The 26,358-nt window shown below is 56.8% G+C and overlaps 1 protein-coding gene across 1 annotated transcript; it reads right to left on the bottom strand.

Moving 5' to 3' along the window:
- On the bottom strand, window positions 1–25,122 carry IKBKE (inhibitor of nuclear factor kappa B kinase subunit epsilon). The gene is made up of 22 exons (XM_036272972.1): window positions 24,856–25,122; window positions 24,210–24,298; window positions 22,758–22,860; window positions 22,019–22,159; window positions 21,545–21,674; window positions 19,828–20,009; window positions 18,582–18,742; window positions 17,682–17,792; window positions 17,240–17,419; window positions 16,401–16,597; window positions 15,613–15,677; window positions 15,436–15,527; window positions 15,195–15,281; window positions 11,307–11,382; window positions 11,062–11,174; window positions 8,786–8,862; window positions 5,850–5,889; window positions 4,767–4,868; window positions 3,513–3,609; window positions 2,858–2,970; window positions 2,539–2,610; window positions 1–744 (listed from the first exon to the last, which is right to left on the bottom strand). The coding sequence occupies exons 3-22, from the start codon at window positions 22,842–22,844 to the stop codon at window positions 711–713; spliced, it is 2,157 nt and encodes a 718-aa protein (XP_036128865.1). The 5' UTR covers window positions 22,845–22,860; window positions 24,210–24,298; window positions 24,856–25,122; the 3' UTR covers window positions 1–710.
- Window positions 25,123–26,358: the final 1,236 nt, after the last annotated feature.

Genomic DNA, 26,358 nt, shown 5'->3' with positions numbered 1-26,358 from the left:
TATTCCACTTCTGAAAAGTGCAGGCCTTTTGTCCCCTCAGGGCTCTGGGCCGGCACCAGCAGCCTGTGCTAACTGCGTGGCTGTTCATGACCCCGCTGGCTGCATCCCCAGACCTGGCTGCCTCCGAGGGAGAGTGGAGGGGAGGGTCCCTGGGCAGGGCGTCCAGCCGCCACCACCCAGCCTCTCAGCCTTAGGCTCAGCCAGACCAAGAGCAGAAGGCAAGCAGGCTCTGGGATGCGCAGATTCAGAGGGGAGAGGCCTGTATGTTCAACGAGAAACACTGGAAGAGGAAGGAAGACAGATTGGGCTGTTCGACCCAGCACCCTGGGGAACCCCCTGGAGGCCTCTCTGTTCCCTGAGGAGCGGAGCCCTGTAAACCAGGAGGGTGGAGGCCAATAGAGCTTCCTGCCCAGGGCCCGGCCAGGCTCCCCTGTGCAAGCCAGGGCCACAGAGCTGTGCCTGAGCCGGCCGAGGACACAAAGGTCAGCCGGGCAGTGGGACCTGCCAGAGACTGTTGGGTGCCCCAGGGCTGCTTCCCACAGAAAGGCAGTGGAAGGTAATGCTGGTGACATCTCCCGGCCGTTGGCCAGGAGGGAGGTAGGCTGATGATGTGGGACCAGGTCTGGTCCTGTGCTGGGTCCCACAGTGCAGCTGGAGCGCAGTGTTTGGATGAGTCTAATGCTTCAGGCCGCCTTGCACACCCACGCAGCTCAGGCATCAGAAGCCAACTGGACCCGACTCAGCCTGTAATGAAAGGCGCAGGTCAGCTTCTCCCACCTGGACAGAGGACCCTGCAAACCTCACCCAGGGCTGGACACAGCTGTCAGGGCTCCATGGCTCCCAGGTGCTCAGCTGTCCTCAGGCAGGCCCTGTCCCCTGACAACTCTGCGGTTCTCATCCACAGAGTCACTGGGAAGCTTATAAAAAATCCCCCGCCCTGGGCCACACCCAGAGCTTCTGGGGCAAGACCCAGGCCTCTGCACTTTCCAAAGCTCTCCTGGTTCATGCAGTGCAGCTGGGGGAGGAGGGGACAGGCGTCCAGACAGCTTTTTGGCTCTCTGGCACGGCTCTGAATAAGGAAGTGGGAATTCACAAAAATAAAGTTTTGAGCTATCTCTAAATAGGCTATATATCACAGCAAGAGAAATTTATGTCGACACTAAAATTAGAACTTCCTGCCTGTCGGGGCTGTTTTGGAAAGGCTTCCCAAGAAGCTGCTGACCGCCTCTGTGTGGGTATTGAAGAGGATGGATTCTCCCCTTGCGGAATGGGACCTGGAAGAGATGCCTCCTCAACCCACGGAGCTCACCTCGGGACAACCACCAGCCCCTCCTGGCTTCCCTGCCTCCTGGCCCAACTCCAGCGTCCCAGAATGGCGTGGCCGGGGACCGCCTGCCACTTAGTGAGGCCTTCCTTCTGTGCGCCCTCTCCGCCCTCCCCAGCACGCTGTGGTCTCACCTATTCAACCCCTACGCTCACACTCCGGGGTAGGCATCATATTCCTACATCACAGAGGCCGGAACTAAGCTCAACAGGCCTCCCAGGGGCACGCAGGTGGTAAGGAGCAGAGTCCAGAGTCAACTCCTGTTGGAATCTCTGCGGAGCTTTTCCTCCACGCCACTGGTTCCCAAGCGGGAAAGTGACAGACGTCAGGACGATGGGGACGGTGTCCTGGCCCTCACCGGCATGCGTGTGTACGTTTGGAAGCACGCCCCTGACCTCCAGGGCAAGGACCAGCCTCGATTCTGAGGTTATGTCCTTCCTTCTCTTTGGTGTTAAATTCGCTTCGCGGAGTGGGAGCTCCTGGGTGGCGAGGGTGTCCCTTCCAAGTGGGTTTATTTGATTATATGAGAAGTTGTTCCCTCCGGTTTTCTTTTGTGAATTTTACTGGTGCACAGAATCCAAAAGCCTGCACTTCTTGCACCCCCTACCCAGCACCCCTCACCCCTGAAGAGGAGGATCTACTCAGGAGATGAAGCGGAGTGTCTAACACTGGGCCTGCAGCCGGGGTGGCCCTGTGAGCATCTGTCCAGAACAGGAGCCCCTCGAGGCCCGAGAAACAGGGCCTCGGGCAATTAATCCAGGCTCACACCGCCGGTTCCTGGTCTATGACACGGAGATGAGACCGTGCCACTCCGAGGCGGGGTGTGGAGATTAAAGGGTCCGTCTGGGGCAGGTGCCACGCAGAGTCCACATCCACAGCCACGGAGTCACGTGCCCAAGCCCCATCCCCAACTGCACTGAGAATGGTCTTAGCATCAAGGCCAAATGAATTCTCTTTTGTATATCCTGCAATTGCTTAAAATTAGATGCAGTTTTACCCCGGACTGTACTACATTCTCGAGACTCTAGTGGAAGCCTGGACGCCTATACCTCAGGAGGACAGCGACCCGCCTGTGGACAGGCCAACACTCTGAGGTGACTGTAGAAAATGCACACCTGTCATCCACCCCGCGTGGGCAGGTACAGGGCCCCTGTGCCCCTGCTAAGGGCGGCCAGAGGACCCAGCCCTCCCCGGCACACAGCAGGACGCCTTACCCTTCAATGATGCGGTTGTTGTCCTGGAGGTCAAGGGCCAGCAGCTTCATCTCCTCACGGAGCTCCTCCATGCTGTCCAAGGCAGAGGCAAGAGCGGCGGCTGTTCCTGAGGCCGAAGCTGCCCTGACCAAGCCCCTTCCCTGGGAGGCCCGCCGCCAAGCCTCTCTTGATGCTTCCTTCTAGGCCTGGTGTGAGGCAAAGCCCCTCGGGCCCTAACTGTCATCATCCCCTTACACACACACACACACGCACACCCACACACACTCACATGCGCGCACACATGCATGCACACACATGCATGCCCCTCTCTGGTACTTACTGGAGACCCAGCTCCTGTAGTGTGGCACAGGGATAAGGAGCCAGGGGGGGTGGTGAGGCCTGAGCCCCCCTCGCTCTGTCCTGAAGGAGCTGGTGAGACAGCCAGTCTAGGATCTGAAGGGAACCACACGAGTCAGAAGGGAAGAGCCAGCTGCCCTGTGGGAGGGGAGGTGCTGGGGAAAGGTCAGGGAAGGGTAACAACACGGCCCCCAGACACGTCCCTGGAGCACCCCAATGGGGGCCCTTCCCACAGCCCCCCCCCCCAGGAGCTGCAGAGGGGGTGGGAGGAGCCGTGGGGAGGTGCAGGCTGGCGCTGTCCTGGAAGCAGCCCTCCCTTGTTGCTGTGGCAGAGCCGGAGGCTTCTCCAGCTGCCTGTGCGCTGGGCTCTCAGCAGAACGCTGACCGGAAGGTCACGGCGAGTGCACGTTGCCTCGCTCAGGAGTGGCCTGGAGCCTCCCCGCATTCTGGAGGCTCTGCCCTTGCAGTGACCTTCAGTCTGGGAGCACTAGGAAGTGCCTCCCACTCTTTCTCCATCCCCACCTCAGGGAACCTTTGTGGGTCAGAGACCTCCAACCCACACCAAAGTGCTTGGACTCGGCCACGGGCAGCTCTGCCCAGAGGCAGGGGAATGCCCCCGAGGCTCTCCTGAAGCCCACCTTGCTGAGGCCCTCCTGGACCCCCTGCGCTTCGGTGCTGGAGGCAGCCACGGAGCAGGCGACCACACGCAGGTAGTTCCTGGCCTCATGCACCACCCTGGGGAGAGCAGATAAAAGTCAGAGCCAGGTCTGCTGGCTCTTAGGGGGCCACCCCACCGTTGTTTGGGCCTCGACACAGACATGAAGGAGAGGCTTCGGACGACAGAGGCCGAGCCCGTGGTCCAGGCATTTCCTGCCTCGGCCTCTGCCCGCTGCGTGTGTCCTCAGCTGTCCCGGCTCACTGTCAGAGCGCTCCTGTCCGACCACAGCCACATGGGGTAGGGGTCCCATCACAACCACGTGGGAGCTGCAAACAGCCACGCAGCTGGGAGGGCCACCAGCCTGGTCAGGCTCCAGAGCGGCCGAGGACAGCCCACGCTTACTGTGGGGATTCCTCAGGCTCCCCTTTCCACAGAAGATCGAAGTCGAGGCTCTTACAGGGATTCTCTTGTCTCTCTAAGCAGAAGGCGAGCAAGAACATTCTCCCTTGCACAGAAAGGAAACCACGTCTAGAGGGGTTAGACCAGTGGTTGGTTCTCAACCCTGACTGCACACCAGAATCACCCGAGGAGCTTTCAGAATGCTGACATCCAGGCCAACCTCAGACAATTCAGCCAGAATTTGGGGGCCTAGGTCTCCGCCTACAGGTCCCACAGATCTCATGCAGACAGCGCCTGGGAAACTGCCCCCCCTTCTTGGGAGGGACCGGCATTCCTGCAGGTGGGGGGGGCTGTCTGAGAGGGGACAATGTGACGGGTTCTATTTCAGGGCCTCTGCCTGCCCCTGTACCCCTGTGCACCCCAGACCACTTGTCCTCATCCTAGGGGGAACCTGTGTTCTCCCCAGAGAGGGAAGGCTTCCCAACACGACCACCTGGAACCATGGGAAGAGCCAGATTTTAGGGGCAGTCACACCCAAATACTAGTGCTGGGTTTGCCACCTGCCACCCGTGTGGTATTGGGGACCAGACCTGTTCTCGGCCTAAATTTCCTCCTTTGCAAGATGGGGCAATTGTATTTACCGCACAGGGCAAATACTGTGGGATCACATGAGCTAATGCTTAAGTCAACGAATGTCTAGCCACGCAGGGTCACAAAAGTACCTATTTTTTTGCCTCTGTCCCTTTCTTGCCACCTCCCTCGGTCAGGGCCCGCAAAGCTGTCCGAGCCGGGAGCGGCCCGGGTCTGTGAGCTCAGGAGGGAGGCCAGGTGTTACCTCATGCGACTGCCGTGCGTGACCAGGGACGTCTGGTATTTCCGCACACACTCCTCCTGGAACACCTGCAGCAGCCTTTTGGCTAAGTGACTAAAATTCACCCTGAAAAGAAGAGGGAAACCGAGGCACGGGGATACGCAGCCAGGCCACCTGAGCACGAGCCTCGCATGCCTGGGTCGCCACCACCGAAGGGCCCGGCCTCTGGGTTCAAGCAGGGCTGGCTCTCCAGTGAAGGAGGAGAAGATGCTCACGCGTGGGGATCACGGGGACCGGAGTGGCTGGCACAGAGCACAGGCCAACAGAGAGATGCGGGCAGACAAGGGGACCCAAAGAACACACGCTCTCAAGCCCAGTCTCCAGGGGAGGGGAGATGACTGTGAGAAGTCTGTGTGTAAGCGTCAGGGGCCACGGGTGGGTATAGAACTAGGAGAGTGAGTCCCCAAATAAACACTACACCAGGGGGCCTCCTGGGACGTGAGCGGGACCAGGACACAGAAGGGCAGAGGGACGCCCAAAGGAAAGCTCAGGCAGAGGTCGGAGTAGTCGGGAGGAAATCAGTGAGGACGATTAGGGAAAGAAACCCTACGAACACTTGTTCAGAAGTACATCCAGCCCTGGTCAGTGTGCTCAGCGGTTAGAGCATCAGCCCGCGGACCAATGAGTCGCGGGTCTGATTCCGGTCAAGGGCACGTACCTTGGTTGCAGTTTGTCCCTGGCCTTGGTGGGGTCATGCAGGAGGCAACCAGTGGATGTGGCTCTAGCACATTGATGCTTCTCTCTGTCTCTCTCTCCCTCTCTCCCTCCTACTCTATCTCAACAAAAATGTAAAAATATCCTCGGGTGAGGATTAAAAAAATAAAAAATAAGTAAATCCAGTCACCCTGCCTGCCTCTGAGGAGCCTCCCGCCAGCAGCCTCCGCCCCAGCTCCAGATAAGCAGCCCCGGAGACAAGTGCACTGCCTTCCGCCCGCCAAGGCCTGTGACCAGGGCCATTCGCTGCTTCTTGTCCGGCACAGGGAACCGCTCTGCCCTGGTGACACCCACCCTTCCGCTTACCCCCCTGCCAAGGGACAGGCCACTCACTTATCCAGTTTGTGAATCTGCTCCTCGTTGTAGCCGAGCGCTGAAGGAAACAGACAGACATGATGTCACCTGTTAAGTCAACAAAATGGAATGCCCCAAGGGTTGGGGGACAACTACGAAAAGGAAGACAGCCCGGCTTGAGCCTTGCTCCGTGGGCGCTCATAGCCCCTGGAGCCAGGAAACACAGGAGCGAGCCAAGCACCCTAGAAACTGCACTGTGACAAGGAAGGGGCACTCCTGGGACAGGTGAATGCTTCGGGTGCGAAGTGGGGGGTGCAATGGGCCTTGAAGGATGCTTGGTCAGCCCAGGCCCTCAGCCAACACCCTGCCCGGAGTGACTGATGCCGACAGCCTGTTGGCCTCATCCCTGGATAGTGGAGCTGCAGGCGGAGCCAGGCCACCACCCTCCACTGCCCCTTTTCTGCCCGGTCACGTTAGCCAGAAGGGCTGACATTTTCTCGGGCCCGGGCACCTCCTGATGCACTCTGCCCTGGGGAGATGCTGCCCCCTCCTGGGCTTCGAGGGAATGGGCCTTGGGTTCTCCAGAGGAGATCAGGCAGAGGATATTCACTGACCCTCCTCCACATCCCTGGTCGCAGAGCTCCCTTACTGAGCTCTCCATCTGGGCACGTGTGAAGTCCAGGCCACAAGTCCCAGCCCTGCCTGCTAGTAACGGGCTGTGAGCAAGTGATTTCAGCTCACTGAGTCAGCTTCTCCATGTCATATGTGACACACAGGATGGGCGTGAGGTAGTGAGAGAGCTTCCTATTATTCTCTATCGGGCAGTTATCAGAATGATATATTGCAACACTCCAAGAGTTATTCTGCCTGGTTCATTTTTAATTTCAATAAAGGATTCTTGAAGACCACAGAAATGAAACTCTTTCTGAAGCTGTAAAATAAGGTGACTAAAAGCAGGTGGACCTGCCCGGGCTGGTTTGGCTCAGAGGTTGAGCATCAGCTGAGGACCAAAGAGCCTCAGGTTCGATTCCCAGTCAAGGGCATGTGCCTTGGTTGCAGGTTCCATCCCCAGGGTTGTACGAGAGGCAACCAATCGACGTGTCTCTTCACATCAGTGTTAATCCCTCCCCCTCCCTCCCTCCCACTCTATCTGAAAATCAGTGGAAAAATATCCTCAGGTGAGGATTAAAAAAAAAAAAAAGCAACTGGACCCTATGGTTCTGGCATAAAAACAGACATATAGATCAACAGAACAGAACAGAAAGCCCAGAAATAAAACCATGCTTATATGACCAACTAATATTTGACAAAGGAGGCTAGAACATACAATGGGGTCAAGACAGTCTAATTAATAAATGGTGTTGGGAAAAATGGACAGATACATGCAGAAAAGATGCAACTGGACTACCACCTTACACCCTATACAAGAATACACTCAAAATAAATGAAAGCCTTACATGTAAGACTTAAAACCATACAACTCTTAGAGGAAAACACAGGCAGAAAAATCTTTGGCATTTCTCTTAGCCATCTTTTTTCTGATCTATCGCCTCGGGCAGGGGAAAAATAAACAAATGGGACCACATCAAACTAAAGAGTTTCACACAGCACAGGAAACCATCAACAAAATGAAAAGACAACCCACTAGATGGAGAAGATATTCCCCAATGATACATCCAATAAGAGGTTAATATCCAAAATTTATAAAGAACTTATACAATTCAACACCCAACAAAACCCCAAACAATCCAATTAAAAAAATGAGCAGAGAGCCTGAATAGACACTGCTCCAAAGAGGACACACAAATGGCCCACAGACATATGAAAAGATGCTCATCATCACTAATCATCAGAGAGATGCAAATGAAAACCACAATAAGCTATCACCTCGCACCTGCCGGATGGCTATCATTAGATCAACAAGCAAGTGCTGGCAAGGATGTGGAGGAAGGGAGCCCTCCTGCACTGCTGGTGGGACGCAGACTGGTGCAGCCACTGTGGGAGACAGTATGCAGGGTCCTCAAAAATTAAAAAGGAAACTGCCTTATGACCCAGCAATTCCATTCCATTGCTGGGTATGTATATAATTGGGTTTAGGTTGATTACATACTGAAATGACAATTTGTATATATTGGGTTAAATAAGACATCATTAAAATTAATCACCTTTTTATTTCTACTTTTTAAATGTTGGCTCCTAGAGAACTCAACATTGCATGTGTGGCTGGCACTGTGTCTGTGGGACAGTGCCCTGAGACAGTCCAGGGAAGCTGAGAACCCAGCAGGGGGCCCAAGACCTTCAAGCGGCACGTTAGGAAATGCTTGGGGCGTGGGTGGGGGAGAGGTCCGGGGCCCAGCATGTTAGCTCCTCAACCCCAAGAGTCAGCAGGGGCCTCCACCGCTCCCTCTAGTCCCTATCCCCAGCTGTACCCTCGGTTGGACCCTCCCCGCCCCAAGATAACAGTCACCTTGGGCAGACAGCTTCCATCACTAAGCCGGTCAATGAGCTAGTCCTGCCCAGAAGGTCTTTAAGAGGCTTCCAGAGAATGAGGCAAACTGCCTGGCCCAGTCACTCTAAGTGGTATTTCTCTGACCTCCCTTTTCGGGAAAACCTGACCGTTTTTGTGAGCCAATAGGGAAACACTCCTTAAACTCAAAAGTGCCCTGCGAAGCTGAGCGTCTCTCAAGGCCGCCTCTTCCTCACCCCACAGGCTCCAGCCGCTTGTCTTCCATACCTGTCACCTAAGCCCCACACACGGCCAAACGGGCTCAGGTGTCAAGGCTTCGCGCCTGTCACCCGTCTGTCGGGGCTGGCAGCCAGGGACCCAGCCTGGCCAGCTGCACCCTGGCTCCACAGGCCACGCGCAGTGAGCCTCCAGCAGCAGCCCCCGGAGGAGTAAAACAAAGGACTGTGGCACTGGGCGTAGGAAGGAGGTGGGGAGCAGGGAGAACCTGAGCGGGCTCCCCTCCGCTCACCTGGCCTCATCCTGGACTTCCTGAACTGTTTGTAGATGAGGTACATCTTGTCCAAGCAACACTGGATCTGCTGGATGCTGTGGGCAGGAGACAGGGACCAGGTGATGGAAGAATCAAACAGCACAGAGTAGGTCCTGGCTGGGTAGCTCAATTGGTTAGACTCAGCAGCAGTTCTCAACCTGTGGGTCACGACCCCTTTGGGGGTCAAATGACCCTTTCACAGGGGTCACCTAAGACATAACAGTAGCAAAATTACAGTTATGAAGTAGCAACAAAAATAATTTTATGGTTGGGGGTCACCACAACATGAGGACCTGTATTAAAGGGTCGTGGCATTAGGAAGGTGGAGAACCACCGGATTAGAGCACCATCCATATGCACCAAGGTTGCAGGTTTGCTCCCCGGTCAGGGCACATACAAGAAGCAACCAGTGATGCATAAATGAGTGGAACAACACACCAATATTTCTCTCTCTCTCTCTCTCTGAAATCAATGAACACAAAAAACAAACAACAAAAAACCCAGCACAAAGGGTGAGGGAGGGGATGGAATGGTGGTGGGAGGAGGGAGGAGCTGTCTGCCTGCAGAAGGAGCCTTGAGGTCACAGTTTTGGGGGCCAATCTGGGAGTGGGGATGACTCTCCTGGGTGTAAGCTCTCTGAGGTCCCTTGGGGCCTGCCAGCTGTCTGTCATTCTCACGTTTATTCTCTCTCTCTCTCTCTCTCTCTCTCCCTCTCTCTCTCTCTCTCCCTCTCTCTCTCTCTCTCTCTCTCTCTCTCTCTCTCTCTCTCACACACACACACACACACACACACACACGGTTTAGTAATATGACACAGACAAAAAGCCAAGCAGGACAGGCAACAGGAGAGTGGCCTCTGCCACATGAGAGGCTTTGAGAATAGACTCTGGGAAGGAGCCCTGGACCCCGAAACAGGCGAGTCTGGCAGGGACACCTGGGGTGGCAGTGGCAGGGACACCTGGGGTGGCAGTGGAGCAAAATCTCTCTGGTCACCTGGAAAGGGCAGAAGGAGTGCTTCTCGCTCTAGCCAACCCCTGGCACAAGGAGCTTACACGATGCATCAACCATCCTTGTTTAAAACAATAAAGAACCAATGTTCTTGGACCTGCCTGGGGAATAGGGAGACGACCTCGCAAGGACCTCCTTGGCCTGGAGTTTGAGGTCATTATTATTTCTTCCTTCCCCTTTGCAGGCTGGACACAAGCACTCTGTTTGAGATGATGGGTGTGTGTGGGTGGGGGGTTCTTCCTCACCCTGAGGCCTATTAGCTCCACTTCCTCCCCGAGCTCCTGGTGACCCCGGATCAACTCCTTCTGGAGCTGGACTCTGGGCAGAGCCAAGCTTGTTCCCAGGGCTTTTCAGGTCCCAGACACCTGTCCTCCTGAGACGGGGGTGGACAAGACCTCAGATCAGTCTTGTCCAAAGGGCTTGGGCCGGGTGTGTTCCAAATTCCGAACTGTCTTCTAATTTTGGGAAGGTGAGTCCGTGCACAGGCGCTCTATTACGGAGCACCCCTGAGGCCGGGGCAGCACCCCCGTGGAATATAGTCGATCCTCAGAGATTGGGGTCCACTCCAAGTGGGGCAGATAATGACTAGAGAGAGCCTCGTTTCAGTTTCCATCGGGTTTTGCAACAGTTGCGAGAAAGCCCTGCGATTTCCAAGCTTTTAAGGTTCAGAATTCAGGACTTGGGGCTACGGGTCCAGGTCGGTGCCGAGGAGAAGGCCCTGGTCGGGGCCAGGCACATGTCAGGCCACAGGTGCGTGGCATTTTGTGTTGTTAAAGGGAGAGTGGGGCTGTCCAGGTGCTAAGTCTCCCGTGACTGCCCAGAACATAGGCTCTGGAGGCGGGCAAAGCTGATCACTTGTCATTGACTGGCTGAGACTCAGAGCAAATTGACCTCCCTGAGGGCCTGGAGGACTGAATGAAACGAGAAGGAATCCTGTCCAGGGCTCTGATAAAAAGCAAGGGCTCAGAAATGAAAGGGAACTACTCCGTCTTTCATTCAGAACTGTTGCCCCTACTAAGAGTCGGAATTCACCCTCCAAACGCCCAGACGGGGGCAGGACTCCAGACCCTTCTCTCCTCCGGCCGCCTCAGGGGAGGGTCTGGCTTATTCCCAGATCCCCCACCACTACCCCAGGCCCCAGCATCATCGCCAAGGTAAGGGAGAAAGCAGGCTGGCGCCTAAAAAGGCTGATGGTTTCGTGCTGTGTGCCCCGCCCCCACCCCACCAAGAAAGTAAATCCCACAGACCTTCTGTCCTCATGTACCTGATCCCGGTTCTTCGCCAGCTCCGAGCTCAGGCTGCTCAGGCTTGTCTGTTTCTCTGTGATGTTGTGGGAAAATCTGGAGAGGACCTCAGCCGACTATAAGGCAAAAAGGCAGACAGCCCCGTGGGGGCCTCAGCTCAGGGCTAGGAGGGCAGCCTGGCTGGACCACCGCCCCCTGCCCACCCCCCCAGCTCTGCTCCTGACTGCACCTGACCCAGCCTCACTCACAGCCCGCAGCTTGGACCTCAGCTCTGCGGCCCTCTTCAGTTCCTGGATCTCCGGCATCCCAGCCGTGGTGCTAAACCTGGAAGGAAGGACAGACGGAGAACCTATGTGGGGCATGGCAGCTTTGGGACAGTTTTGCTGGCTTGTGGGGTGTCTGGGGAGTTCTGTGTTTGGGACAGAGGAACCACCTTCAAGAGCCTCCTACTCACCCAAGCTGTGACATTGTTGAGCACTGCAATGAATAAAGGTTGAGGTAGATTGTGGAATAAGTTGAATCTATGAAAATTCGAGTCCACAGTACAAGGCAACTGTTAATGAATTTCCTACTTGGAAAATTTGTAACTAAAGGAAAAGAACAAAGTTCCAGTAGATACTGTCTTTCATGATAACCGATAGCTTGTTGATAAGGGAAAAGCTGTATTTTATAGAATACTAGCCAATAACGGGCCAGGACTTGGAATAGAGCAGCCCCCGTGACATTATTCACCTGGGCATGGTTTTAAAGTCACTGATGAATGATGAAGGCGTGGACATTTGTGTGACGCAAAGTAACACCACACTGATCCTTTCACAGGGAAAATGGAACTGTACAATAGAGAAATCACACTGTCCCCACCCAGTGGTTGGTGGGTATAAAGTATACTCAGCATCATCTATGATGCATTCAGCCTAAAGTTAACCTTGAATGCATCTAACCTTTAGAATTTCCAGTTTATAGGACATCTTGGGAAAGAAGAACAAGCCGAGTCCAGCAGGTGGGAGATGGGTGTTGTCCCGCCAACAAGTCAGTGTCCTGAATGGGTGGGCGGGCAGTCTGTCTAGATTAAGGAACCACAAAGTGTGGTCTTAGGTTGGATCCTGGCTGCATGAAACCAGCTAGAAAAGAAAAGTGTGGGGACAATTAGGGAGAGTAGAATACGGAGGGAAATGTATGTTGAGGGAGAGCTCATTCTCTGAGAAAAGCAGGTTATAAAACAGCAAGTCCTGGAACTCTCCCGCTGGCTAATACATGCACTTATACACATAGAGGAGACAACCACCAAGGTGTGGGAGTCTCTCTGGGTGGCAGGACATGATATTTCAATTTCATTTTTGCTTATCTGTACATTCCAACTTTCTACAATGAGCGTATACTGTTTTTATAACAATAAAATTAGAAGTAAAAGAGAGTCCTGTGTGTTTGGCTTGGGAATAGAGGGAAAGGGAGTAGCGGAAGGGGGTGGAGTAGCAATGCAGAGGAAGCTCCTTGAAGGCAGGGCAGCTGCCCACATGGCTCCCTGCCCCTCCCCAGTGCCCAGCAAAGTGTTGAGCACACGTTGTTTACTCAGTACAGTTTCCGATGAGTCGTTGAGTGGACAAATGGATTTGGGAGCATGGAATACTTGATGGCAAAAGATGAGGCTGACCCAATCAGTCCGGGCGGGGAATCAGGAGACATGGGTTTGAGTCCTAGTCCTAGCTGTCACATCTGTCATCTCTCTGTATGACCCTGGGTTAGCTACACTTCAGCTCTTTAAGCCTCAAGTTCTCCATCTGTATAATGGGGAGATAAATCTCCTTCCTGCTAGCTAATACAGTGTTTGTAGGGATCAGATGGGACCTCTGAGATAAAAGGCTTGACTAGAGGGCATGGACACAAGCTTGTTGTGGTGGTGGGTGGGGCAGCCCTGGAAGTCCCTGGCTGCCTAAAGAATGCCTCCAGACAACAGCGGCTGCCAGGGAGGACCAGCTTGGCAAGGACGTCCTGCCAAGGGAACCATGAGGAGCATGAGGCAGGAGGAATGCACTGTGGGAGAGGTGAGTACCAGGCTGGGCAATGGCAGCCACTTTGTGTCAGATACTCAGGCTGACATGAAATTCAGCTCATTAAAATATTTTAGATTCCCCTGTGGGAGGACCTATGGTTTCAGACCTCAGAAGAATTTATAGATCTGAGAATGTTCAAAAAGAATGGGATTGGAGCTGGGAGGCTTCAGAGATCATCCAATCCTTTCATTTGAAAAAGAAGATATAGATGCTCCATCAGGAGCTTGGACCAGTGCCCTTTGTGTTCCCCAAACGCCTCTTTGTGGGGTTGGGGAAATATGCTTGACAGCAGGCTCCCCTGACTTTGAGCTCTCTAGACACATCATGACCCTTGGGGGTGAAGGGCTTGCAAACAGAAAGGGAAAAACGGCAGCCAGGCCGGTAGATACCACAACCCCAGCTCAGGGCCGGCCTGTCACTCCCCTGTACCCCTGGGGCCGGGGCAAGTGGGCAAATACTTTTCAGATGCTTTCTCTACACATTTCTTTCCTGTTCAAAAACTACAATAGAGCGATAGGTCATTTTATTGGGGTCTAACCTGCCAACTGGACCCTTTGGGACCTCTGTGCGTTCTCTTCTCCCCCTGTGCCCCCTTCTCCCTCCTCCAACTTCACTCTGGGATATTTTCATCATAACTGTGGCTTCAGTAAACCTCACCAGCACGGTTCCTCCTTCAGATCCCCAAACCCCCAAACAGGACGCCTTCTCTGTCTCTGCACAGGACCTTCCAATCGGAAGTATTTGCTCTCATTATGGCCTGAAAAGCTTCACCTCTTCCAGGAAGACCTCTGTGCTTGCCTGTACCCATCTCCAGTTTGTCTTTAACTAACCATCCTACACCTTCTCGTGCCTGGGAAGGGCTGTCTCCTCCAGGGAGCGTGGGTCCCCCTGCATGCGTGGCACCACACCTGTCCCAGGACCCCTTCCTGTGCCCTGGCCACAGCTCTGCCCTCATCTCTGCCCCTGTTTGAAGGGGCTCTGCCATGCCAGGAACTCCGACCCTGTCATCTGGAGCCCTCCTCTTCCGCCCACACTGCCACCGTCAGCACTGTCGCTGCCAAGTGCCGGGTGGAAGGCAAGGCTGCAATGAGTCACCCTGCTGGGAAACTCCCGGGACCTCTCTGAGGACAGGGGCCAGGGCACATGTGGGCAGGGACATCAGGCATGTTGGGCACAGTCTCTGCTCCTCTGTCACCACGAGTCTTTTCCCAGTGGGGAAGGCTCCGGCCACCACCAGCTCCCCAGGGCTGCGGAGCCCATCTCATGCAGCACAGCCCCAAGCCTTTTCGGGTTCAGGGACTGTGCCCATTTTTCAGTAATGCCCACAAAGTCTTCCTGCTTCTCGCCTCCTGACCTTCGGTTTGGTTCCCTCCTTCCCAGGGTCTCCCTCTCTCCACCCATCGCCCCTGAATAGCCAGTCAGAGGAGCGGAGGGCGTGGAGCTCTGAGGGTGGGGACAGGCTCCTAGGGAGGCAAGGGCAGTTGGAGACACGGGGAGGCAGAGGAGCATGGAGCTGAGACCACATGGGTCCCCTCCTGTCAGGTCCCGGGACCATGTGTGGCTATGAGCATGTCTCCTGGAGTCCTGCTCTGGGGCCTGGGCGGGGGGGGGGGGGGGGTTGGAGGGGGCTGGGGTCTGGGAGGACAGAGCCCCTTCCGGGGCAGGTGAGAGATGGGGTCTGGGAGGACAGAGCCCCTTCCGGGGCAGGTGAGAGATGGGGTCTGGGAGGACAGAGCCCCTTCCGGGGCAGGGGGGAGATGGGGTCTGGGAGGACAGGGCCCCTTCCGGGGCAGGGAGGCTGCCTTGGTACTGGAGAGGCAGTGCCTCATGGGCCCCTTTCCCCCTGAGGTGAGGTGTGTGTGTGTGTGGGGGGTATGAGCAGTCATGTGGGGTGGCTTGTGGGGACGAGGGGCAGATAGCAGTGCCCTCAGCATTCTAGAATGGCAGGGAAGATGGGAGCTCCTGGTGAGGGGAGGGAGGGACATTGTTGGGAATATTGGGGGTGAGGAACAGACAGAAGAAGGGCTGAGGGGTTCAGCTAGCCTCGAGCCAGCTGCAGCCACCCGACCTGGGCAGGACACCCACCTCTCGGTGCCCAGGCTGCTGCTGAGGAAGAGGAGGGCCATCCGCATGACCTCCAGCGTCCGCCTGCAGGTAGCCTCGAGCATCTCCCTGCCGGGGGGAGCCAGAGTCAGGGCTGCTTTCTCCCGGGGACCAAGGGCACTGTGCCCGCAGCCATGCTCCAGGCCGTGTGGAACAGGTCTGGGTGTCTGGCCGGCCCCGCTTGCCAGCCTTGCCCTCTGCACCCAGCCCTCAGCGTACTCACAGGAGCCAGTGCAGTCCCCGCAGCAGCAGCTCCTGCCCGGCCAGCAGGGCCCGTGCCAGCCGTAGGGCCTGGTAGCCAGCACCCAACATACCCTGATAACACAGGGGGGCAGGGTCGGTTTCCGCACCCCCTGCCCCTGTGTGACCCCCTCCCTGCCACCCAGGGTCCACCCCTAACCTTGGCCGTGTTGTAATCTGCCTGCAGGTCCACTTTGGGCATGAACTTGGGGATGTCCAGAGCAGCTGCGAACAAAGACCCTGTCTGAGGGGCGGGCATGCGGCCCTGGATGCCCTGAGATCGTCCTTCCTTACTTCTGACTCTCACTCAGCCTTCCCGCTCCCAGAGCCCCACCTTTCAAACCTAAATTCACCGGAATGAGTTTCTTTACAGCTGCAGTCCCTCACTGCCCTCTTGTGTTCACTTTGGTAAACTACAACCTCATGCCCAAGGTCCCCCCCTTCACAACAGCCAGAAAATGGGCAAAACCCCGCCTTGTGCCAGGAGTTTCAAGGTTCATTCCCCTTCCCAGTCTTGGAGACCTGAGTAAGAGGATGAAATTGGCATTATTCAAATGAGAAGTGATATTTTTGCTGGAACTTGGAGGACACGGCTCTGGACCCCTGACCACTTTCCCTTCTCTCCAGCTCCGTGGGCTCCTGCTCCTTCCAGTCCAAACTTTCAGAGCTTCCCCGCCAACTGCAGAGATGGTGGGGAGCGCGTGAAAGCTACATCTCCCCGTTTCAATCAGTTTCACAGCTCGGTGGACACCGACGCCTGGGGATGTCGAGACACCAGCCTGAGACATGGCATTTCAGAGGCATATGGACAATTAGAACCCAGAACGTGGGGCACCCTGTGGGCCCAAAGACACACCCGCAAGGGAAATGGACCACTCTCCTGGACGGAAACCCCTGCCTCTTGGAGGAGATTAGGAGATAAGAGCCAGCCCGTGTGGCTCTACTCACGGTCCCTGAAGGCCAGCCCCTTGGGCGCCTCGCTGGCCACGCTACACAGCATCAGGGGGCTGCTTGCGGTCGTGTGGGCGATGTGCTGTGCTGAGAGGTTGGGCTTGAGGACATAGAGGTGACCCTCAAACAGGTACTCCTGGTTCTGGGGGGCCACCTTGGTCTGCTCATACACGGCCTCCAGGAAGATGGCTATCCTAAGACACCAGGGTTAGAGGGGGACAGGGGCCGGAGAGGAGGTGTCAGCAGGCAGGATATGAGTCAGGGGGACCCAAACCCCAGGTAAGACTTCATGGAGAGGTCTCAGCTTTTCAGAGAAAGGGGCTGGGTGACTTTTCTCTATCACTGGTGGAGAGACGAAGGGTAGAGCTAATGGTTTATAGTGGACCGAGACAGAGTGGAAAGGGAACTCAGGAGCCCCAATATCCAGCCTCTGCCTTGGCACCTCTTCCCATTAAAACTCAGTTAGTCTCATCAAATTCTCCAGCAATAAGTTTGGGCAAACACACGGCCAGCACCTCCCCCTAGGGCGCTATAACATGGCCAGCACTGCCCCCCACCCCGGGGTTATAACAAGGTCAGCACTGCCCCCCACCCCCACCCCAGGGTTATAACAGCCAGCACTGCCTCCCACCCCGGGGTTATAACACGGTCAGCACCACGAAGGCTGGAGTCTGGAGTCCAGCATCGAGGAAGCTGGGGCACTTTCCTTTGTGGAACCAGCGTTTTTCCAAACTAAGATGGAACCCAGAATCTAAACACCCCCAGGACGCTGCCTCGGATGTGCCCTTGGGCTGGGGCAGGGAAGGTGCTGACCCCCGGCCTTCGCGCCCACGTACGTGTTGTGGGCGTGGACGTAGACGTGGTGCAGGGCTGCCTGGGGCAGGGAGAAGACGTGGACGACGACCCGCTGCAGGATGTCACTGGTTTCCGCGAAGAACTGGTCGAAGCCCCAGCACTTGGCCTGCTCCACCTCCAGGATGTTGGCCAGAATGGGCACCAGCTGGTGCTGCAGCCCCCTGCCCCCAGGACATGGAGACTGTCAGGGTGGGAGCCCACACCTGTCCTCCTTGAGAGGGTCCTCGGGGCATTCTATGAGGACGTCCTGAAGAGCGAGGACCAAGGTGGTGAACGGGGGAGTGGAGGAGGGGCTGGAAGGGCCGGCTAGCACCCGGAAGGAAAAACAAGTCAGGAGGGAATGGGGCGGACCCAATGGACAGAGGAAAGGGGCCCTGTTGGGACAGGCCTCGGCAGGAGGGGACAGCCAGCCCAGACCCTCACATGGACAGCTGGCAGGTGATGGGGAGGGCGTAGCTCCACTCCAGGGGCCCGTTCTCCTGCCTCTGAGTGCCCGCGATAGCCCCGGCGGGCTTCTCCGTGGTGATCCGGTACCTGGGGTGAGTGAGGTAGGACCGGGTCAGCATGACCCCCAAACAGTCACACTTCAGGGGGTGACAAATAGAATGAAGGGCTCAGAGCACTGGTTCTGGTCACCCGGCTACTCTGAGGTCGCCTGAAAATGGAATTTGAGGATCCTGGCTCTCAGCCAGCAAGGTCGCCTCAATGCTCCCCAAACTGTGCTGTTCCCACTGCCCGCTCCGTGTCCCCCACCCACCCCAGCAGGCCTGCCTCCACACCTGTGCCGGTGCCAGCGTGGCCGAGCACCCTTCCCTCCACACACTGTTCTCTTCCCTCGGTGCGCGGTCACTAACAGCATCCACCGGTCCTTTCCCTGAGCTCGCACACGTCACAGGGCCTCAGCCCACGCTGAGGGTGGGTGCGTGGACCTTCCCACGAGTCCGTCTTAAATTCTGTGCTCTGGGCCGTGCATTCAGTGGGAGCAGCGCCGGCTCCAGCTACTTCTGTATCGGACAGCAGGGCCCTGGGCCGGCCCTGGGCCTGGGACCTGGATGCAGTCTCGCCCTACTTCTGCCCTGACAGTGCCCTGGCGCCTCAGTTGAGATCAGGCAAGCAGCCAATGGGGGAGGGCTAAAGGGGAGCACTGAACTCAAGTAAGGGATTCTGATCAGCCTCTGTCAGCCAGGTGTTGATTACCAAGGGTGTGGGAGCGGCCTGGGTGGGGTGGGCCGGAGGAAAGCAGAGTTGGAGGCAGAAGAGGAGACAGAGCAGGGCCAGTGAGGGAACCCAGGGCCCTCGATCCCTGCCCGTCGCCCACCGTACATGATCTCCTTGTTGCGCCGTGGCCCTCCAAAGGGGACAAAGGGCAGGCTGCCAGTGGCTGCATGGTACAGGGTCACCCCAATGCTCCAGAGGTCCACGGTCACCCCAAATGCCTTCTGCTGGGGCTTGCGAAGCACTGCCCGCTCATACATGTCAGGGTGCTGCCGAGAGAACCAGAGAGCAGCCATGGAGGGGAGGGTGCCGGGGGCCTAAGGCCCGTCCATCAGACCCTCTTCCACTGCCTTTTGGCAGCAACAGAACCATCGAAATCCATCTCCTTTGTCATCTCAAACACTCTCATGGAATTGGCCTATCAAAGCATTTTTATTTGCCCGCCCTCTGCCCCGGGAGAGATGGTGACCTGTGGTGTCCCAACCTCCATGAGGATCAGATCAAGGAGTTAACTGGGCAGGGAGGCCGGGCAGGGTGACTGGGCAGGGAGGCCGGAGCAGAGGCCAGGCAGGGAGACCGGGCAGGGAGGCCGGGCAGGGAGGCTGGGCAGGGAGGCCGGGCAGGGAGGCCGGGCAGGGAGGCCGGGGCAGAGGCCAGGCAGGGAGGCCAGGAAGGGAGGCTGGGCAGGGAGGCCAGGGCAGAGGCCAGGCAGGGAGGCTGGGCAGGGAGGCAGGGCAGGGAGGCCGGGGCAGAGGCCAGGCAGGGAGGCTGGGCAGGGAGGCAGGGCAGGGAGGCCGGGGCAGAGGCCAGGCAGGGAGGCTGGGCAGGGAGGCAGGGCAGGGAGGCAGGGCAGGGAGGCCGGGCAGGGAGGCTGGGGCAGAGGCCAGGCAGGGAGGCCGGAGCAGAGGCCAGGCAGGGAGGCCAGGCAGGGAGGCTAGGAAGGGAGGCTGGGCAGGGAGGCAGGGCAGGGAGGCCGGGGCAGAGGCCAGGCAGGGAGGCCGGGCAGGGAGGCCGGGGCAGAGGCCAGGCAGGGAGGCCAGGCAGGGAGGCCGGGGCAGAGGCCAGGCAGGGAGGCCAGGCAGGGAGGCCGGGGCAGAGGCCAGGCAGGGAGGCTGGGCAAGGAGGCCGGGCAGGGAGGCTGGGCAGGGAGGCCGGGGCAGAGGCCAGGCAGGAGGCTGGTGCGGAGGCCTGGGAAGGCTGCAGCATCACCCTTCCCTTCGATTGGGGTGTGGAGGGTGAGACCTAACCCTGCTGGGTGCAGGAGGATAGAACAGAGGCCCTCAGAAGGTGAAGAGCACCCAGCTGAAGGGGCAGCCCTCCGCTTGGGGCAGTGGGTCCCCAATATCCTACTCACCAGGTACTCCTCTGTCCCGTAGACTGAGATAAACTTCTCATCATCATCCAACTCCCGGGCAGCTCCGAAGTCCGTCAGCTTGTAGATGCTCTGCCCCTCCTCCCCAATGAGGCGCATGATGTTCCCTGGCTTGATGTCCCGGTGGACAATGCCATTCTCCCGCAGGTGGTTCATGCCGGCCACTGGGGACAGAGGGGGGCTGCTGGTGGCTCTGGCTGGGGACAGTCCAGTGTCTAGGGCTTATCTTGAAGGGGAGGCTGTCTTTGGGTCCAGATGTTCCCACAGGTTGACAGGACCACAGGAAAAGCAGAACAGAGATGGGCACAGGGCAAAGGAGGGAGGGTCCCAAGGACGTAGGGTATGGAGGGTCCATGAAGAGTTACTAAGACACCGACAAAAACAGTGGCTCTGGCTCCCGGAAAATGGTACTGCCTCCTTGTCTGTTTTATTATTTTTTTAAATGTTATTTTTAAAAGATTTTTAAGTCTGTCTAACATAAAATTTGCAGTTTTAACTATTTTAAGTGCACAGTTCAGGGGCATTAAGCACATTCACATTATTGTGCAACCATCACCCCATCCATCTCCAGAACTTTGTCAACATCCCAAACAGAAACTCTGCCTGTTGAACAACTCTCTCCATTCCCCACTCCCGAGCCCCTGGTAAGCCCTGTTCTACCTTCTGTCTCTGTTGTGGGTTTGGCTACTCTAGGTCCCTCAAGTAACTGGAGTCCTATAGTATTTGTGTGTCTGGTTTGTTTCACTTAGCATAATGTCTTCCAGGTTCATCCACATTGTAGCATGTTTCAGAGATGTATTCCTTTTCAAAGCTGTATAGTATTCCATTATATGTGTAGAGCACAGTTTGTTTATCCATTCATTTATTTGTGATATTTGGGTTGCTTTCACCTTATGGCTATTGTGAATCATGCTGCTATGCATATTGGTGTACAGCCTGCTTTAAATTTTATCTTTAACCCAGCCAGTGTGGCTCGGTGGTTGAGCGTGGACCCATGCTCTAAGAGGTCGCTAGTTCAATTCCCAGTCAGGGCACATGCCCAGGTTGTGGGCCCAATCCCCAGTCGGGGCTTGAAGGAGGAGGCTAATCAATGTTCTCTCTCATCAATGTTTCTATCTCTCTCTCTCTCCTTCTTTCTCTGAAATTAATAAAGAAAAAAAATTTTTTTTAAGATAAAATTTAAGTTGGCCATTTATTTATTTATTTATTTATTTTTAAATCCTCACCCAAGGACATTTTTTTTTTTTTTGCATTTATCTTCAGATAGAGCAGGAGAGAGAGAGGGAGAAAGAGAGAGAGAGAAACATCGATGTCAGAGAGACACATTGACTGGTTGTCACCCACACGACCCCAACAGGGGCCAGAGACTAACTGTAACCGAGGTACGTGCCCTTAGCGGGAACCAAACTGGGACTCTCTGGTCTGCAGGCTGACGCTCTAACCGCTGAGCCAACCCGGCCAAGGCTTAAGTTGGCCTTTTAAACTGCTGACCAGCAGGAGTCAGACACGGGTTCTGTCCATTTATCAGAGTCTGTCCCAGGTCTCAACAGAACGCCTCTTAGGTTCCCAGCGTTCTTCTGTGTTTGGATTCTTGTTTCAGAGATGCTGCACCCCTCTGGGCCCTCGCCCTCTCTGAGGGCCAGGCCTGTGGCTGGGCAGGGGTGACGGGTCTCCCTGTGGGAGTCGGGGAGCGGCTCACCCACACAGCGCAGCACCACCAGGAACTCGTCCTCGGGCAGCCCGAAGGTGTTCTCGGGGCTCTCGAGCACGCTCAGCAGGCTCCCACTGGAGCAGTATTCCATCACCAGCACCTTCTGCCGGCTGGCCCCCTGCAGGCGGGACGGAAGGAGGATGGCGAGGAGGGCGCATCTCATCCCCTTCCTCAAGGCTGTCCCTCCTCAGCCTCACACTGATCTCACACACCTGAGTCCAAGGACACCTTCTCCAGGAAGCCCTCTTTGATTACACCCTACTTCCAGTTCTTACTTTCCCATGTGCTATCCCAACCCCCCTCCTCCAACCCCCCTATTCTTTACTTCATTCTATAGGTTTCTGCTCTGGCTGTCCTGCTGGTGAGCATGTGACGAGTCTCTATCAGTATGTGACCCGACTCTTCCCAGCCTGTGAAGGTCAAGGGCAAGACCTTCCTCCTCTGACCAAGCACTGGACCCACCGTTTCCTCCACCGCAAAGAGCTTGACGATGTTCTGGTGATTCAGCTTCCGCAGGACCTCAAACTCCCTCACCTGCACCTCCTGGGGTCGCAGGTAGCTGGCAGTGTTGAAGACTTTCACAGCGACCAGCTCCCCAGATTTCTGCCATGGGGAAGAACAGAAGTCCTGCCCCGGCCCCCCACCCCAGGCCTCTTCTGCCAGCCTAGACAGCCTGGATGGGGAGGGGCTCCCACCCCCAGCTCTCTCCTCTGCTCAGAGGGTGCACAGTCAGTCCAGGACTGAGGTGACGGGGCTTGTTGTTGCTATTACAATCGACAATAACAACAACGGCAGCCAGCGCTTTCTGGTGTTAGCAGCGGAGCTGGGCCTGGAGCTTCAGCATTTCAGATGAGATAGCACAGTATGTCTTGTGCGTGACACAGCGCTGAAGGCAGAAAGAACCCACACGAGCCCAGCTTCCCGCCCCTGCTGCTCCCAGATTCGCTGTCATCTCCAATGGTGGCTTTGTGTCCTCACCTCTCTCTCCAGTCCCAATGTGCCTACCAGAAGCGACAGCCAAGGGCCCTCGGCAGCTCCCCATGTCTCTGCTCAAACCCGGTGTCCCCTGACCCCAGAGTATGTAAGGCAAAGTCCAGAGGCCTCTGCCCAGCCACACACCACCCTGGATGCCCACTCGGGGCTGCCTGGGCTAATAACTTTCTGGGCATGAGATGCCGTGGTGGCCAGGGCTGCGCCCTACCTTGTTCCGGGCCTTGTACACGCTGGCAGTGGCCCCCTGCCCCAGCAGGTCGTCCGTGTGCCACAGGTAGTTGGCTGTGCTCTGCATCCTTGCCCTCGGCTGCCTGGAAGGACATGCTGGGTCCACAGCTGCATCCCCGATGGGGTGGGCACAGGGCCTGACCAGGAGCTGTGCCCGAGACCACCCCATGAAGGCTCCGCGTGGCCATTCCAGAGGCAGGGCAGCAGGGCAGTATGAACGGAAAGGTCAAAGACCTTCTCCAAAAGGAAGCACGGCCGCCAGGCCCTCAGCCTACAGCCTGCCCCCGTCCCACCACAGGGTATTCTACCTGTCCCATTCCTCGGGTCCCCTCAAGTCCCCTTCCCAAACAGGCCATCCTGCAGACAAACCCTTTCCCCTGTCACCTCTCCCAGATACTGAGAATTCTGGGTTTTGGCATCCAGGTCTGGGGTTGTCCCAGGAAGCAGCACTGTGCTGGAAGGAAGGGCCCCAGGTCAGGCAGCATCAACCACACCACTGCAAACCTCCAGGATTGCAACAGGAGCCCCAGCCCCCTCCGCCCACTTGCCTGTGTCCACCGCTTCCTGCTGCTATGAGCGAATGGCTGGCTGCACCAGGTGGACAGGCTGCTGCAGTGTATGTGTGTGTGTGTGTGTGTGTGTGTGCGTGTGCATGCATGTGCGTGCATGTGTGTGTGCATGTGTGCATGCATGCGCGTGCGTGCGTGTGTGTGTGCGTGTGTGTAGGGGTGGAGGAGGCAGGAAACCATCTAATCCAAGGCTCAGGAGCCCTGGGGAGGATCTGAAAACCTCTGTAACTGTGTTCCCCTCTTTGCCTCCTTCTTCTTTCCCAACCCAGTTCCTCTAAAGCAGCTGGCTGGGAGCGGAGCCTCAGAAGCTGAACTCAGTGCCTGTGGTCTTTCCGGGATGGCCGGACAAGGAGCGGCAGAGATGGGGCTTCCTCTTCTGACCGACAGGTTTCTCAACCCTTAGGTCACCCTTCCTGGGACAGAGGCTCTGAGTCTTCTTTCTGTAATTTTTGTGTGTGTATGTGTTTTTTTTAATGTAAAATTGGAAAAGGTAAATTCCTTGAGCCAGAGGCCACCTCGTTAGATCAGTGGTAAATTTCTAGTTCAGAAAAGGCATTAGTGTTTGCATGTCACAGAAGTAGCGGAGGTACTGAGGGCTCCCTGGAGACAATGTAAGAGCTCAGGGGGGAAGAGCTGGTCAGGTGCCTGCGCCCCCACCCAGGAGGAATCTCCGGGGGGTCTGGAGGGTGTGAAGCCCTAGCACAGCCCCCAGTGCCTGAAAGGGCTCCCCGCCCTCAGTGGCGGTTGGATGTAGGAGGGCTGGCGGCGCAGCCCGGGAGCCCAGCCCCACCCACCACCTCCATCTCTCCTCCTCCGGCTCGGCTGCTGCCAAACGCACTTACCGTGTATTCTAATGCACTTACCCCGCGCTCTGAGCAGTCTGGGTCAGGCAGAGACCCTCCCTGTCAAGTGTGTGTTATGCTTTCTGTCTGCTGCAAGTCCAGGAGCTGAGCTACACCGGAAAGAGGAGGGCGGATGAGAGGCACCCCTTACTGCGGCTCATTCTCAGCCTCCATCAAAGGCCACCAGCCCCAGCCCTTTAACCCTTTCCTGTTTGTCACCCCCCCCTCGGGGCTGGGGCTTTCCAGCCTCGTTCCCCAGCTGCTCCAGGAGGCTTTCCTCGCCACGCGCTCCCAGGACTTGGGCAGGGAGAAGGACCCCAGGAGAGGTGAGGGCAGGTGCGGGAGCCAGGCAGGAGGGAAGTGTAGAGACAGAGCTGAACGGGGTGTTGGGAAGCAGAGCCGGAAAAGGAGCGTTTTAGGTGGACGGCAGCTCTCTGTGCCACAGTCCTCTCTGCCCTCACTGGCTTCCAAGCCGTCCTTTGCAAGGGTGACGGCTGGAGATGGAACACAGGGCACTGCCAGGCCCCCAGCAGTGGCAGAGGGACGCAGAGAGGGGACATTGGTCTGGAGAGCCACTGCTCACAGGTCAGCACTGACACTTCACCCTGCAGCTGCCCTTCCCCCCGGGAACCCCCCAACCAGCCTCCCCCAGGGACCCTGCACTCACCACATCCCAGCTGTGGGGCATGCAGGCTGGTGGGACTGGGTGGTACCCCTGGGGCTTTCAGGGCGCACTGTCATCCATGGGCAGTGCCCACAGCATCCTGGTGCTTACAGGACCCAGGGACTCAGAGACTGGGCCAGTGGAAACATCTGAGTGCCACTGGGGAGCTGGCAGAGCCGGGAGCTGAGAGCCGCCTCCCGGCCTCCATGCGTGAACACAGCCACACAGCTCCCTCCCAGCCGGCCAGCAGCCCTCTCACACTTCCTGATTTCGTCCTCTCTCTCTTAAAGAGACAGGCAACAGGGCCGCTGCAGCCGCCCCGGCAGGAAGGAGGAAGAGGATGCTCCCAGCTCCCAAGTGGAGGCTATAGGACAAGGAGTCTGAGCCACAAGAGGCTGGGGACGAAGGCTGGGCAGCTGTGGCAGGCCACAGGGTGCTCTTTGGGCATTTCCCCAAAGTTCACCAGAGCAGGGAAGTTCAGGGCCTGGCCCAGAGTCAACAGAGCAGGTTGGGCGAGTTAACCAAGTGGAGAGCTGCCTGGAAAGACCAAGTTCCCACACCCAGGAGCCCCAGCGAGGGTCTGATTTGTCTTCTCACTGAGCCCTCCGAGGCCCAGGAGGAAGCAGCGGGGTCCGGTTCTGCCTCCAGTATGACCTTGAACACAGCACACAGCTCCTCCCAGTCAGCTTTATCCTCCGAGCACGAGGAGAGTACCACTGACTGTGCTGGTTGTGTGGATGACAGGGAACAACATATGTGGAGATGCTTGGGGGCCCGCAAAGCACTTTACAGACAGGCATTGAGGGCCTGGAGGCCCACCCCCTTCAGTAATTTGCCGTTGGTCTCCAGGGATGCTGGGGCTCGGACCCAGGTGTGCGGAATCCCAGTCAGGTCTCAGTGCCCCCAGTAAAATGTCCTAGGAGGCTGCAGGGGTCTGTCCTGCTCTGGTCAGCTCCGAGATGTCAAGTTGGATAAGAAATGGTTAAAACCAGGAAACTCCATGTTTCTATAGAATGTTGGAGGGACTTTCCCATGGCCACACCTGGTGGTTTCCTCTGCAGCACCCCCTGGCACAGTGACACCAGAACCCAGAACTGGAGCCCAGCTGAACCGCGCCTCCTGCTCAGACAGGCATACCTGTTGTCAACGCAGCCAGAGGCTCTGCTGCTGGCCCTACCGGAGGTGCTACCGCCGGTTGTCACAGCAGGACTAAGAGAAATGTCCCTGAGCTTCTCCTACCCTCCACCCAGGATTCCCAGGATTCGGCAGATGGTAGAACTGCGCTCCGTGGCACCCTGGGACTGGGTGGGGCCATGAGATTTCCCAGCCAAAGCATTTAATGCTGATGCAAGAGCCCTCTGCCATCTGACAGAGTGACTGTTAGACTTGGTAACTGCTTTCGGTCAGGGTCCCTGAGTGACTGATGAGCAGAGCCCTCTGCTGGCCCACAGGGGACATGTGGCTTTGGTGATTAATAATAACCTTTGTTGTTTTAAGCCATTGAGG

This window comes from Molossus molossus, unplaced genomic scaffold (genome assembly GCF_014108415.1).
Source record: "Molossus molossus isolate mMolMol1 unplaced genomic scaffold, mMolMol1.p scaffold_m16_p_20, whole genome shotgun sequence".
In the NCBI taxonomy this organism is placed as follows: domain Eukaryota; kingdom Metazoa; phylum Chordata; class Mammalia; order Chiroptera; family Molossidae; genus Molossus; species Molossus molossus.
This window is presented reverse-complemented; position numbering and strand designations above follow the sequence as displayed.

Excerpts from the sequence above, each read along its gene's own strand:
- IKBKE (XM_036272972.1), bottom strand. The coding sequence starts at position 22,844 with ATGCAGAGCACAGCCAACTACCTGTGGCACACGGACGACCTGCTGGGG. Across the intron at positions 5,890-8,785 it reads GAAGTCCAGGATGAGGCCAG|CGCTCGGCTACAACGAGGAG; the intron begins GTGAGCGGAGGG and ends TGTTTCCTTCAG. Across the intron at positions 3,610-4,766 it reads ACGCACGGCAGTCGCATGAG|GGTGGTGCATGAGGCCAGGA; the intron begins GTAACACCTGGC and ends TGCTCTCCCCAG.